This window comes from Prinia subflava, chromosome 2 (genome assembly GCF_021018805.1).
Source record: "Prinia subflava isolate CZ2003 ecotype Zambia chromosome 2, Cam_Psub_1.2, whole genome shotgun sequence".
Taxonomy (NCBI): domain Eukaryota; kingdom Metazoa; phylum Chordata; class Aves; order Passeriformes; family Cisticolidae; genus Prinia; species Prinia subflava.
Window position 1 is genome coordinate 96837617 of NC_086248.1, and position 16125 is coordinate 96853741.

The window sequence follows — 16125 nt, forward strand, 5'->3', positions numbered from 1 at the left end:
TTTGTAGCATTAAGTCTTGCGTGTGTGTGCTGCTGCTCTCCCCCAGATAAAATGTAAAGCTGTATATATGAACTTAGTAGGTTCCACTGCACATTGTTCTTTTGATGATCTGGAATCCATTTTGTTTTGAACTACGTGCACAAATCTACCTACCAAACTGCTAAATACTTCTAGAGGTTTGCATAACGTGGTTTGAATTACTTAAAACGGTTTTGTTACTTGTTTGTGTTATAACAATTTGATGCTACTGAATTAGCAATGAGTGAATAGTCTGTAGAGACACAAGCAAGTGTGGATTTTAACAGGAGAATTGAAATAAATTGGACCTGAATATTTGGACAGAAAACCTTAGTATATTTAATGTGACAGCATTGTATTGGGCTCTAGGGCAGCATTTCAGAAGAGGTTTTGGAAGTCAAGTAACCCAAATAATTTAAAGTAGATGAGAAAGATACACTAGAGAAGTGGAAATACTTCTTGAATTTCAAGAGTAAATTTAGTGTTTCATGTGTTTGATCAGTGCAAACAGTGTGATTAAAACTGTTGGAATTATTAAGATGTGTGGTCTGTGTATTTAAATTACACACAGTTGACCCTTCTTCTTTGGTTTGTTTCCTGCACCAGCAGGAGGAAACAGATGATTTGTTCAGAGTATGTACATTCCACATAAACACACAGTCTGGGCTAAGGCACATGCTACTACTATTTTTTGTGTGGCTTTGCTTTCTCTTTTTTCACTTTCTTGCACTACACTTCTGATTTTTGTGGTCTGTGCTGCTCAGTTAGGGGAATTTTGGGGTCATTAAATAATGTCCCTTGGATCTCAAAATGTCTTTAACTCAGCTGATGCTCCCCAGTAACCGAGGCTAACTCTGGCAGGCTCTGTAGGGATGGGCTTTAAAGTGTTATTGAAATAACTCCTGTGTCCTGAAAACCTTGGGTACACCTCCACCCCCTCTTTCCCTGCTACTGATGAGGGCAGATTCTGTCAGCTTTTTTGAGGTGGAATAAGCAGCAAACGAGCACCACAGTGACAAGCTGCAGTCATCCTCCAGTGCAAGCAGATGCAGCAGCAGTAACCACTGCAATAAAGCAGTGTGCACTTAGATCAGACCTGATCTGGGGCCTGGGGGTGATTCCACACATGCACGGTGCTTTCAGTTCTTTGTTGCTTTCAGGTGGATGGAAAGAGGCTTGTGTGTTTTAAGGTGAACACCTTGTTTCTGCTGGATAATCACCAGAGCTCTTCGCGTTACACGAAGGACATTCAACCCCCCCTTCTCTCCAGGATTTTCCTGCCTTCTGTAGGAGGAGAGGGCAGGCATTAAGAAGGGAAGTTGTTTCAGCTTCTAACAGTGTAGTGAGGACTCTCAGACACTCTGGCAGGGTAGAGTGTGTAATGGCTGGCAATTTCTGGGTACAGTGTAAAATCTGTGCTCGCAGTGCAGAGGCTGACGTGCACAGATGGAGACTGATGGAGACTCCTGAGTGTTTTGGGAGAAGGAACAGCAATTCTGTGAGAACTATTGTTATTGTGTAGCACTCAGGAGCACTGGTCTCAGCAAAGTGCTGGAAAGAAGCATCTGGACATCTCAGAGGCCCAAGAGTGGGAAAACTGTTTGATTCACTTGTTGCAATTGATTTTCTAACTGTGAGATTTAATAGCACTGATGAAGGGATATTATTATTCCTGCTATAATATCTTCCCAGTTCTGTTTTCTGTGAGGTATTTTATGGGCCCTGTTCACTGGTGAGACAAAATGTAAGAGTCATTCCATGTAAAAATGATACTGTGTCCTGTAAAATCAAAATTACATTTCAAAAGGAAGTATCCATCTGTAATAAACAGAATAAGGAGGAAGGATACAGACAGAAAAAGACAGGTTTATCTTTTGTATAAGAACAACAGAACAGATTTAGGAAGTAGGGAATAGAATAACTTTATTTAGAACTGAGAAAACAAACAAACAAACAAAAAACAAACAAACAAACAAACAAACCAAAAAAACACACAAAAAACCAACCAAACCTGCTGATACGTGCTTAAATTCAGTGCTTGTTTTCCTGCTCTTTAGTTCAGCCAAACCTAGATGTCTATCCATAGGAAAGTCTGCCTTATTTTCTTTGGAATTAGAGAAGGATCAATCTACATGTGCAGTGTGTGTGTACTACTTTGCATGAGAATGAATTCTTGTGGCGAGATGGAAATGAATATGATACCCACCTAAGGTTTTACATTTTAAATGTGAATGATGAATTGTGACTAATTCATGATGTAGACATTTACTTATCTATACAGTTATATCAGAACAAAACTAGGAAAGTTACAGTGGTTTCTTTTTCTCTTGCTTATGTTGCAGCAAAAGGCATTTCTGATTAGCAGCAATTTTTTTTTTTTTGTCTAGAAGCTGACTTCCTATTCAAGCTTTCCTGTGGTTTTCCACAGGGGAATATCAGCCAGCTGATTTTCTGGTGTGAATTTGGAGTGCCATTTGAGCTTGGGACTCAAAGTGACCAAGTTGTGTCCCTTAAGAATTGTGCTGCTCTGCCAGTTTCTCCTTCTGCACGTTTCATAACCATCACAAGCTTCATCTTGAGCTGTGTCAGAAAGCAGAGACCTTTATTTGAATCAGGATGTTCCTCGTTCAAAATAGAAGTGTACTATTTATATGCTAACATGTTTACCATCTGACAGCTTCCTGTGCTGTCACAGGAATGAATTAAAGACGTTGGTTTAATTGCTATTGCAGTTATCTGTATCACTGAAGTTGCTCTTCAGTTGAGTTCCTCAGCAGGAACAGCAAGGATTGACTGCTGCTTGCTTCTCAGCCAGCTTTCTTCTCTCCAGGAGCTGAATCCCGTGTTTGCTAAAGCTGATTTCAAGTTTCCGTTGTTTTCAGAGGATATAGTGTCAAATTGCTGGATGATTCTTACAGCCAAGAACTGAGGCAGTGTTTTATTTTAATTATTTACTTGGCATCATAAGCCTTGCTGTTAGTTTGTGCCTTTCTATACTTTATGCTTCCAAGTCTCTCACTCCTTTTCGATTTGGTCTCTGAAGTACATCAGCTGAATGTACCTGGCTTTGCAGGCTGGGCTTTGTTTGCTTCTTTGCATGAATTCTCTTCAGGAACAGTGATCAGCAAAGATCCTTTCTTTATTTACAGGAAAATGCCACTCCAAGAAAAGGGGGAAGAGACATTAATAACCCATTTGCTATTCTACCAAAAGTATAGATAGGTTTAATTTACACCAGAAATTGTGACTGGAAAGTGAGCCTGCTTCTGAGAGTCCTCTGCTTCCTTTGTTTCCATTCTAGTTTCACTGCAGATTTTTGTTTTGTTTTTCAAGCTCTGCATAAATATTCACCGTGGGTTTCCTTCCCTGTTATTACCAGCCAGCCCACTGATCAGGCACCAGGGTTGCAGTCTCACTAAGTCTGTGTATTGTGTTGGAATCAGAAATCAAATATGTGAAAATGAATGTAATATGCTTTTGAGTGTTGTGATGTTCAGTGGGCAGACACACATCATGAAGACCTTTCCTGTCTGCAATTTGTTATGAAGATGAATCATTCTTTGGGGAAAGGTTATAGTCATGTTGTAAATCACATTCTAAAACTGAAAAAGAAGAGATCCAGCAGTGATAAATAAGTACCATCTGGAATCTGAACTATATAATTGTATTATGATTTGTCATCCACGTAAGATAAGCCCTTGAGAATGTTTAAGCTGAAGGCACAGCCACAGAGATACCCAAATCTGTTATCTTCTTCAAGTACTGAAGTGAAATGAATTAAAATAGTATGTTCCATGTGAGGTGGAAAAACTCCTGGAACCAAGATGACGGAACTTGTTGCAGCACAGCTGTATGGGAGTAGGTATTTGGAGAAGCTGCATAGTAAATTTTACCTTGTTTTAAAAAAATAGGGCTCACTCTAATTATTTGACAGATGATAATGAATTGTCATCAAAAAAAGCTCCCAAATGCCTTCTGTGATTTAATTTTGGTTGATGTATCACCAAGACGAACCACTGGATGCAGATGAGTTTTGTATGAGTTTGTCTAACTTTGAGAAATATGCACTGCTGGAAATTAGTCTTTTCTATGCCTTGAAGAAAAGAAAGAGGGGTTGCTGCAAAAAGACATGAGAAGAAAACAAGAGAAGAAAGCTAAGAAATGGGAAAGCAGTGAAGAAAGCAAAGTGCCTTTTGAAATAACTACTCTGAATCAACATCACATACATTTCTGTTTCTGCCAGCTGCCCACTCATTTTCTCTTTTAATAGAAAGAATTGTCATGGTTCTGAAACAAGTAATGTAGGGAGCCATGGATTTTCTTAGGAAGTGAGTTTCCTGTCTTAGTGGGTTTCTACTTGCGAGACTTGGTAATGGATTTGATCTCTTTATGGTGTATATAAAACATCAAAATGGTAGAAGCAGCACTTTGTTTTTCCAGAGACACTCCTCCAATATAGAAACAAAACTTCAGGAACAGCTTTGTTTCCTTTCTGAATGCTTCAGTAATAAAACTCTGATCTTTGAAAACTCTTTAACTGATGTTCATTTAGTCTCAAAATGCTTTTGTGAGGGAGGTATTAATATAGTGTATGTTCTGTAGACATAAATCTGGAACGCCAGATAAGACAGGAAATGATTTGTCCTGTGTCTCTCAACAAGCCCTTGGAGTACAAACTTGGGTAGAACCTTAAGAAACCTGGCCCTGGCTCTTGTGCTCCTTGCTCAAAGCTGACTGTGTGCCAGCTGAGGTGTGTCTAGGGACAGACACACAGGAGACTTGCAAGGTTTACAGAATTGATTTGTTCTCTGATAAACTGCCTAGGTGACTAAAATCAAAGTTGTTTTATTGACTTCTCTTATTTCTGTTCCTTTCCTTTTAGCTGGTGCTGCCAGAGTACTCCATCCACAGTCTTTTCTGCATAATGTTTTTATGTGCTCAGGAGTGGCTCACACTGGGGTTAAATGTTCCTTTGCTTTTTTATCACTTCTGGAGGTAAGCCCTTCTTTTATATGCTGACTGCTTGTTAGCCTTGCTTGCCAGCTCAGCACACATGCAGATTGTGTGAACAGTGAAGGACAGTGATAGGAGTGTAGATGAGTATCTCTTGCCTAGAGGCTCTTGCCTATAAGCAGCTGAAGCTTATATTTCCAAAGAAAAAGGAAACATTTTCATTATTTAGGAGGGCTAAGGAAAACAAATGATAATACAACTGTGGCTTTCAGTTACTTAGGTGAATATTCCAAAGGGTGTCAGGATGCACTCACTGCAAATAAGTGAAAACATGAAAATGAAATAGGCTGGGATCTGAATGTGGAACTTGGTGAGGCTCTAAATACTGCACAGATGGGGAGGTGTAAGACAACTCATATCTGAAAGAGCTTGGACCTCTTCATTCAGCCCTAACAAGAAAACCTTTCCATTGTAGTTGTGAAATAGAGACTGGGAATGTTGACAGATTTTTGTGCCTCATCTTTGGCAGCTTTTTTTTCTTTTTTTTTAGTGTAAATTAAGTTGTTTCTTTCTGTAAAGTAGGGAATCTCTGCGAGAGAATTAATTCTCTTTTAGAGATTCATGAAGTAGGGATTGGAGTAAGTGAAGAACTGTTTCTTCACACTGCCCATATGAAGAAGTGGGGAGTGTTCCCACCCTGGATCTCTGAATTGTGTTTATATTTACCAAGGGGCTTCCAGACCTGATCACGTAAGACCTGCTGCTGTGTTCCAGACAGGCAGTGCAGCTGCTGCTGCTGCATCTTCCTCTGCATTCTAGTGGAGGATCAGCCTTCTGTTGCATCTGAAAATAACCAAGAGAAATCATTTTTTGTGGTTGTCAGTCTGGAGACTTCCCTAGTTTTGCATTTCCACAATGTTTGTAAAAGCACAGATGATTTTTGTCTGTCAGGGTCTCTCTGTGTTACAAAGGTACATATGGTAGCAGAAGAATAATTCTGTAAAGAAGTCAAAATTATCATCTCAACCAGGAACTAAAAAGCAGAAGCTTTTTTACACTTTTTTTCTGCAAAAGCTTGGTAGTAATGCAGAGTCATATGATAAAGTGTATTATTCAGAAATTGGAGTCCCAGTTTAGTTCTCAGAAAGCTAAATGAAATGAAACTACAAGTGCTTTTCTCCCTGTTGTTCTGCTGCAATAAAAATGATGTTTTATGCTGCTCTTTTGCTAGAGGTTATCAACCCTTACTGAGACAATGAGACCTATTTTAAAAATTTCTAAAAACAAATATATCCAAGAGGAAAACAGTCAGATTCTAAGTAATGGTATCAACCTTTGGAGAGAACTTTTGATTCTCTTTTTTTTCCATGATTCTTCTTATGCTTTGCTATAAGTACTGCCTAATTACTCCTGCTTTAACCACAGACAAGTTTGGGTTCATTGTGTAAAGTTCTGCACAGAACCATGGGAAGACACTGTGTAATATCTTCATCCAAGTGAAGAAAATTAAGCAGGATTTCAGCTGTGGTTCTCCATAAAAGAGTTTGCAATCTTATTAGAGGTTGTAAGTGGATGTGGCTAACATTGGGAGGGAGAAAAGCAAAGTTACTTTTGAGAACATCATCTTTCAAAGTTTGCTGCTGGTCACTTGCTTGGTGTTTTTATATCTTCCTATTTGTCTGTCTCTCCATCTGTAAGCAATCAGCAATCTTCTGTTTACTGTGTCAAAGCAAAAGAAATAACAATATTTTCTCTCATTTGCTGGTCTTAGAGTAGTTCATTAACTTTGTTGAAGACTTCTCTTTTTTTGGTTTTGCTTTTACTTCTGTTGCAAACTAACTGAGATAAAAGCTCCTTTGCCAAAGAAGTTCTTTTGTCACTATTTTCTCAAACATTCAGTCATTGCTGAGAATAATTAGAAATTTCTCCTGTGTAAGAAGAATATTTTCTGAAGTAAATTATTTGGATGATAACTTCTTGAGCAGTGCCACATGTAGAAAACATTGGTCAGGCACTTCTTATTTTACTCCATATTGGCTTTTTTCCTTTTCAGAGTTGGAGGAACTTAGCTACCACTTGGTTGGGACTGTGACCTCCCATCGTGTCTGAAATCAGTGGTGTAGGTGCAGTAAAAGCCCAGTAATCCTCCCTCCACTCTATGATCACAAACCACTATACATTGTCTCTCACATTGTGTAAGATATTAGTGGATAAGCCAGGAATAGCTCTGTGGGAAGGGGAAACATTTTGATCTGAAGAATCAATAGAACGCAGAAAATCCACATTCATTAAGTGCTTGGTTCTATCTGAACCAAGGAAGGAGTGCTTAGACTAGCACCCTGATTTTTACAATGTCTGGAAACAGAGACTTGAGAAAGAAAGGGGAATTCCTCCTATGTCATGGAAGATGGTAGTCAGGCGTGTATCTGCACATACTTAATACAGATTATTACAGAGTCCTTCCAGGTGTCTTCTCCTGCTCTTTCAGGTATTTTCGTTGCCCAGCGGACAGCTCAGAGCTGGCATACGACCCACCTGCAGTCATGAACGCAGATACCTTGAGTTACTGCCAAAAAGAGGCCTGGTGCAAGCTGGCCTTCTACCTCCTCTCCTTCTTCTACTATCTCTACTGGTAAGTCTGGCCATTTCACTAAGAGAACAGTGGCTGCTTTTCATTCCACTTGTGAAATTGCATTTCGGGATGACTGGAACCAACTGGACAATCTCCTTAGTCTCATAAAACATTGCTTCTAGTGCTGATTCAGGGGAACACTCCCACTGACTGCTGGCACTTCAGTACACAATATTTAGTGTTTACCTAAGGCCTGAGCAAGGCCCCAGCACTAACCAAAGGAAATCACTTTTATTTCTCTGTACGGTCTCTTAGGATGGGTGAAATTGTGAATGTTATGCTAATGGCATTACATTAAATAAAAAGCTATCATTCCTTATGATTCAAGAGGATCATAAGAAAAACGCTACACCTCTGGTGTAGCAATACTCAAGATGGTAAATAAATGGGTAGCTAGATGTTGGGTGGGAACATGGGATGCACCATGCCCATAGTCATTCCTCCAGGCTCCCTTCATGACAGGGTAAAGTCTGTGCATGATCCAAACCCCTAATTAAAGCACATTCATAAAGACATGCACACTAATTGGACATTGTCCCCCTGCCCCTTTCAGCTGTCACATGTCCTCAGTGCACAGGCACAAATGGCCAGTGCAAAAATATGTCAGGATCATTTAAGACAAGGCCTTGCCAGGATCCCAGTGTTTTTAGTCACCCCTGTAATCACACCATAAAAACTACTGGACAACAAACTCTAGCATGTTTTAAATGAAGGTGATGCTTTAGATGTCTTTCTTCTACTCCTTCCTTTGTGATGTATTTGCATAGGGTTGCCTCTTCAAGCCAGTCTTGCATGTAGCCATCCCTCTGCAAGGCAGATTTGTGTGCTGATGGAAGTAAAGTATGTTCTTCTTTCTGAATTCTGGTGTCCTACCTGTTCTGCTGTTCCCCATATCTTGAGGAGTCACTGCTGCACAGTGTTGTTTTTCAATATTCCTTTTAAATGCTCTTGAGATTTGTGGAGAAAAACATTTTCTAGCTCCACATTCTTGTGCTGGGATCAAAGTCAGCTCTGTAGTGTGGTGTAGCATTTCTCCTGAGACCTTACTGCTGTGCAGCTTCCTCTGAGCCCTTCATTCTAAAACGTGGCCACCATCCAAAATCCACTGCCTGGTGCTAGATAAAATAGTATAAATTACAGACAGTTTTTCAATGCTTTCCTGGGTATTGGCAGAATTAGAATTGCAGCAAAATGGAGCTGTGGCAATATACTCTGTTTTCTCCGCTTTTCCGAGTTGCATTTAATATGTATGGATTCAGTCCAGCTGGTGGCTGCATTTTATGTTTTTTCTAGTGCACAGAGGTTTTTTTCCAAAGGAATCAAAACAATGCAATTTCATGGAAAATCTTGCCTGCCCTGCCGAGGATTGCTGGTTGAAGTTTTAAAGATCAAACACGCTAAAGCAAAATGGTTTTGTTTCTTGGCTGTTCAAATCCAGACATCAGACTGAGCTTTAAAAAGCTCAAACACAGCTTGTGGTGCAGTAGGATGTCGATAATGAATTTGTTATTTCTTGAGTGCCTTTTGATACCCATCTTGAATACAGCATAATTAAGATGCTTTAGAGAGATAGAAAGAATGCAAAGGAAAGCAGAGGCCATTACAGTCAGACCTGAGGACCAGACAGCAAAGGGTTATGAAAATCAAAGTGCTCTGCATGCTTCAAAGGAATACTTTCATATTGTGTCTTTCTTTTACATTCAGCATGATCTACACTCTGGTGAGCTCCTAACTGAAAGATCATCACTAAAGACTGAGAACAACAAAGGCTGGAGCCGCAAGGATGAGTGAACCAAGGGATGCATGATTAAAAAAAGCAAAGAGGAAAAATTTGAACAAGCAGTAAATACAGTAAATGAAAGAGAGATCCAGCAAAGAGAAGCAGAACACCATGGGAGAATGGCTGAGTTAATTGTTAATCTTTCTCAATGAATTACAGCAAATGATTTCTATACCCAAGCAAACAAAAAAAAAATTTGCAACAACGTGGGCCAAATCATACAACTATTCACCTCTCCAGGGATAATGCTGCTTGGTTTAGACGATTCATTAAAACTGTAATGCCTATATAGTTGTCTTCCAAGAAGCAACATTTCTTTTCTTAAGGACTATTTTGGACTGAGGAAGCACAGGACAAGATGATCTTGCACAGAAAGAAGAGCTGTACAACACATTCTGGAAACAACCACCGAGTGGACTTCAGATAAGATGTGTGACTGTCCTTCAGGGCTACTCTCATGACACTAGTCAAACAGGGATGTCAAACCTCATGGAACTGCTTCAGTGGTTTTGGTTTGTTAGGGTTTTTCTCCAACCAAAACAACAATAACAAAAGAATTTGCTGCTTCAGTGTTCTGTATTCTGACTATATGCTATTCCTGTAGGTGAACATCCAGTATATTTCTGTACTTCATTTGTGATGCTCCAATACCATGCAGTGAGATGTAGAAATACATTGGGTTTAACCTAATCAGGCCAAGCACTTACCAGAATAGTGTTCCTCTGATTGAATAAAAAAACCAAACCAGGTGAAAGCTGCATATAATTTAACAGGATTGTAACGTAGCTATTATATTCATCACAATGCTGGATAGCGAATACTGGACCAGCTAATTGTGGTCTGTAATTCTGTTTTGCAGTTTTACTTCTGCTGTAAAATTTAAGCTGGAACAGATACACAAAATGTCTTTGTCTTGTATGAGGTTCCTATTGAAAGATGTTCACTCTTTTATAATTTAAAGGTTTTAAAATTTTGTCGTAGAATTCTAATTCGGATTCATTTATATGGGCTGCATATCTTTATACATATATATGTATATACAAATACATATCTACATAAATACTTGCAATCTATTTACCTTTTAGGTCGATCTGTTTGACAGCTCACAGGCATCAAGTGTCCAGAACTGCTGCTAAATATATTTCTGTGCTGATCCAGGTGAACCCAGACTCATTCCCTCAAAGTCACTGGTGCTGTGGGTAGTAGCAGGGCTGTAAACTTGAGACTAATACCAGAGCCTTCACAGACAGTGCTTGACTCTTGCATTGGGAATGGGCTAATAAGGTGGGTTTCTACCAGAGGTAGGCAGAGAACAGCGTGGAGAGGCCCATCTGTCCCCTGGCTTGTTCACAGCTGGTCCTGTTAGCACGAGCTCACTGCTCAGGACATTTGGTCTGGCTGTTGGGAGCCCGTAGACTGATCCTGTACCAAGCTCTGAGGTGTTTTTAGGCTGGGCATAGCATTCAGCAGGAGAGATGCAGTCCCACAATGGCTGCTGAGTCATCCCATGTCTGGCATGTTCCATATGGAGCTGGAGTTCCTGTGTGCCTGCATTGCCAGGGCTCACTCTGGTTTGGTCTGGCTATGTTATCAAAATTAAATCCTGCTAACCAGCAAAGCATGGTGGCTGCTTGCTAAGTCTCTGCTCCTGACCATGCCAGCTCCCAAATCCTGCCTGAGTGTTGCTTGCAATGGGGCTAGCTGGCCAGTGCAAGTATTGTACTGGGGTCTTTCTAACAACATTTATATGAAGTTGTCACAAGGGCTGACATGCTTTCATTTACAATCATTTCATTCTTTTAATTGTCAGTAGTTTTTACTGGATGCATTTTATCTTCATACAGTGTAGTATACCCAGTTATAGAAGCATAAGGCTGCCAAATCAGATGCTAGGAACCTGGTTTGGACTCTGATGGCTCATAGGTTTGGATTGCACACACCACAGAGGTGGCTGAACTGCTCCTGAAATCACACTGACTCCGCAGGCAATACAGATATGTTCTTTTGGACTGAGCCTGAGCTAAGAAACTTCACTGGATCATTTCAGAGCTAACTGATAAAGCTCTGCTGCAGTGGTATAATTAATGCACAACCCTTGAAAAGCTGATGATTGTGTGTAACTGAATTCCTTCTCTGCATCCTAACTAAAGCATCCAGTTCTACAGCAGTATAGGAACTAGATTCACAGGAACAAATCACAGTGAATAACTTCTAGATATCTGTCTACCTCATAAAACTTTCATCTCTGAGCAGATCACTGAATCTTTCCATGCATCTTCCAGGATTTCATAGAGGATGAAAAGAAATTAATTCAGGTTCCCTATATTCCAAATACATGCTTTAAAGTCAATTTCACTGAAAGGCTTGGAATTTTGTCAGGTTGGATGGATAAAAGTATGATCACTTCTTGCCTGAAAACAGTTTTCAAATCTTGAGGTTTAGGGGTCAGCTGGACTGCTAGCAGGTCAGTTGTTTGCCTGCAGGGCTGAGTAGAAGCTCTGCAGTGGTTTTTGCAACTGGCATTGGCCTGAAATTCTTGATTTTGCACAAAAGGCAATTCTGTAGGGGGGTCCTCTGAATGTAACCTCAGAGGGCTTCAAGGACTGGAGTGGATATGCTTGGTCACTTGAAAGAGGTTCTCTACTTCAGGCAACTTCATCAATACACGTCCCAAACTCCACTGGAAAGCAGAACACTTCATTTGATCCTACTACTGCTCTGAGCGAGCGTTTCCAGGATTTCTCTGCTCTGGCACTAGAAAGTTATTTTTCGCATTTCCAGAGTAAATTTATTCTTAGATAATTTATTCCACTTGCTTTTGAGCCAACATTAGCCTGCATACACTTTCTCTCATGCTGCTTAAGATTCATATATATATATATATTAAGATTTATATAGAGGAAGAAGCCCTTTTCACCCTCCATTCTGTTAAAAGTGTGCTGTCTTATGTCCTCCCATAGAAAATTCTATTCTCCATGTCTTCTTTAAAGGGTTTCTCTGTTGTTTTTCCAGTCAAATTAATCTTTCTTCAGAGTGGATAATCACAGCTGTTCAGAGTATTCTCTTACTCTAATTGGTCCTTGGTGTGAATGGACAAGGAAAGCTAATAGTCTCAGTTCTTTCCAATAATACAGCAATCACACAGCTCTCAATAGCATTTTGTCTCTCTTCAAGATAAATCTTAAAGCTGATGGGAAAAGTGATTAATATTAGGAAACTTTCCCTTTCATTGAGTTTAGTTTGCAGGGCCAGGAGTTGGGCTCGATGGTCCTTGTGGGTCCCTTCCAGCTCAGGAGATTCTGTGATTCTGCTTTAACCAAAGCAAGGGCAGTAAACTGCCTAGTTGTTGCTGAAAAATAGAAAAGAATACTGTGATCTCTGGTCACAAGGAAGTGTCTTCCCCATGTCACACTTTTGAGGGAGAAATAATCTATGTTATCTATGTTATCCCTTTTTGTCTCCAGTTCCTCCTTGTTGCTTAGTGGAGGCTGGAGATTTCCTGTGCAAGCCTACTTTCTTCCTGTCTCTTTTCCTAGAAGGGTGAATGTCGTTATTTTGGAGCAGAGTTCTCTTTTCTCACTTGTCTGATGGTACAGATAAATCCCAGAAGACACAAGAAAACACATGGCCCTTTGCTCCTTCAGGAGCAGGTGTGAAATGAGCACGTTCTTAAATGAGCACGTTCATTTTCCTCAGCAGCACCATCTGTGAAGTGAAAGAGGTGATACTTACCTTGTGAACTCTTCCTATACATGTTGTACTATTTTTTTCTTTTCTTTTATTTTTTTTCCAGTAACTGTTGAGTCTGCTTAAAGGAAAAAGGTAAGAGGTGGAAAAAAGATGGGAGAGGATGAGATCTGCATGAGCTGCTTACCAAAGAGGCATCTACACAGTGTGCTGGCCCTTAGCTGCCTGCTCCTGGAAGGGATGAAAGGCAAGGTCTCCTATTTATAGTCAGGTAATTGCAGTGATGCTGAATAAAATTGTTGCTGCTCTGACTGTTTCAGTTTCAAGTACAGCAAATCAGTGCTGATAGCAGAATGCTTCGCCTACAAATAATTAACTGTACTTAAGCTGTCAGAAATGTTTTTCCATCTGCTTCCTTGAGCCATAGTCTTCCTTTTGCACTAAACCCCTGAAAGAGAAAGAAAAACTTCTTCAACCTACACCTTACAGAAACTGCTCTGAGGTTGTTATGATCTGGCACTGCTGTTGGGGTCATGAGTAATCCTACATTATTAGCAAGGGTATTAGCAATCTACTGCTTTTCCTTTCTCCATTCCATCTCCACACAGATATTTTCACCAAAAAAATTTAAAATGACAGCACATGATCCAAAATCCTTGAATTTACTGGAGGTTGTTTGTTTCCAATAGCAAACAAACAAAATGTTTCCATTTAATTCCCATTCCTCTAGAGCTACATGGAGAATAAGTTCACATTGGAAAGGTCTCTGGATTTTTGTTGGTAGGGATTCCATCCTTTAGATCTTGATACCACATCCATTTAACTAAATTATTTTAATGGAAAGGGAACCTGCATTTTTGAGAGATAAAAGTATCATTTCAATGCTCATGCCAAACTTCCACAGAAAGTCATACCAACTTGGTAAAAATCTGGCTACATGGAAGTTGATGGAAATCACACCTTTTGTTTCATGTGAGCCTCACTTAACACTGCACAATTTCTACAAGAGGTTGGTGGAAATTAAAAATAGAAAAAAACCAAAAAAATACAGTAAGTTTAGTTCATTGAAAATACTATTGCATGTTAGATAAAGCTTGTGTTGCAACAAATAGAATAGGAGATGAAAAGGTCAAAATAAACTGGGAGTTGGGTTTTTTATTCTTTGGGAATCAACAAATATTAGGCTGCCATCCATGCTGCACTGAACTTTACATTGGTGATCTCAGTCCAGATTCCTGCTCTGGTGAGCTTTTTGATCATCCATTGCTCATGAACACATTGTTCTGATTTATTTTTGTTATGCTCAGTAACACAGTTGTAGGTGGGAAGGACGGAAAATTCTCCCATGAAATATGATATTCCCCTTCTTGTCTCCCAGAAAACATGTGAACATTCTGTAACAAAATTCTGATGATGTGTTTCAGTGGTACACCTCAACCAAAGAATGAAGTTCTTTGCTGCAGACAATATTCTGATGCAATTTAATAAACCACAGGTCTAGAAATATTTTTTAGTGCTTTCACACTTGAAGTAGTTATTTTATTATCTCTAATTGCTGGCCAACTTCCCATGTAAGACAAAATATTTTTCTGTTGCCCAACTCCATGACTCCCTGTGTAGGCAAACTCTCAGTAAAACTCTGAGGAATCTAAAGTGCTTTTTAATTTTTTTTTCTAATAATGAGACATCATACTTGAGTAATATGTTATGGCAGTGGAATAAAGCATTAAAAGCCAAAATATCTTGTTTATTCTAAATCTCAAAGAGATGTTGCTCCTTTTTCTTATAAATTATCCCTAATATCACCAGTCTCCTGACAGACCTGAAGAAATCTGTCCCACTGTTCTGACAGTTTCAGTCTTCTTAAATAGATTTGCAGCCACTGGTCATTAGTGTGAAACACTGACTGGAAAGAACAACTGTTACAGACCACCTCAAGATTTATGGAAACAAATAACACAGAAGTCATCCAGTCTTATGGAATAGCTCTCACCTGTGCATAGTAATGTAAAGTACCAAGCACTTAACAGTACAAGTAATACATAGTGCAAGTCTTGCAGAACAAGCAAAGCAGGATTTTTCTCTGTGTTCTGTGAGCTCTTGTGAGATGAGTCATTTCTCTCTCTGAGTAGTGCCTGGTACTGCACAGCTGAAACTGGGAATTACATGTCTAGATGTTATTATAATCCTACATAACGAATACTTTTTCTCACAGGAGGAAACTATGGAGTTCAGTGGAATTATCAAAATGCATTTATTGCACTGCCACCAAGGTGGGTACCTGACCTAGGCTGTTGCTGTGCCTTAGGCCCTGCTGACAAACTGAAGTGTGCTTCAGCCTCTGAATGCATGTGTGCTGTAATTTGATGCTGCCAGAAAGCACTAAAACGTAAAGAACAGTGATCAAAATTGCTCCCCATTTCAGTTTTTTGCACCCTTCTAATTCGTTTTGGCTTTACCCATTTATCCTCCTCCTTTATCATGCAGTGGTTCCTGTTTCACTCACCTTTCAGTGCTGCATTTAAAGAAAATCCAGTGCAAGCTCCGACTAAAACAGTGGCACTGGTTCTAATACAAATCCTTCATCTGCTTGTGGGCATTTATTGGAGAATAAATTTATCCTAGTTTGGTTGTAACTAGGTACAAATGGAAATTAGCTATTATGATAGACATTGTTTTCATCCTGGAAAATGAATAAAGATGCATTCGTACAGGAGTTTGATGTTTGAATGTGCATTAGCACAGATTTGTTATTAGCCTAGATCAACAGCACAGAAGTTGCCTCAATCTGGCAATGGATGATGTATTTTTCTAGGCATAACCCAGCTGCAGACCAGCAGAGCTGTGTTCACAGGGGGGAACCTGTCCCATTTACAGGCACTGGTGTGACCTTTCATGGTGTGGAGTCCTGCAGGTTGCTGGGGGGGTATTTGGCCTGTTTTAACCCTTGTTTCATGCAGTACAGATTATTTCACCCTTGAATTTTGCCACTGTCTGGGTTTGGAAAGACAGGTATCTGTCAGGGAAAACTGGAGTCTCCCTTGGAGTGGAGAAT

General features: G+C 39.7%; 1 protein-coding gene across 1 annotated transcript in view; it reads left to right on the plus strand.

Annotated features, from left to right (window-relative positions):
• The window catches only part of CNIH3 (cornichon family AMPA receptor auxiliary protein 3), an 84725-nt gene extending 68974 nt beyond the window's left edge, over positions 1-15751 (plus strand). Inside the window, exons 4-6 of the mRNA XM_063391114.1 lie at positions 4901-5013; positions 7460-7603; positions 9308-15751. Coding sequence (XP_063247184.1) covers positions 4901-5013; positions 7460-7603; positions 9308-9335 — 285 coding nt within the window. The 3' untranslated portion in view covers positions 9336-15751. The remainder of the gene's footprint in view (positions 1-4900; positions 5014-7459; positions 7604-9307) is intronic.
• Positions 15752-16125: the final 374 nt, after the last annotated feature.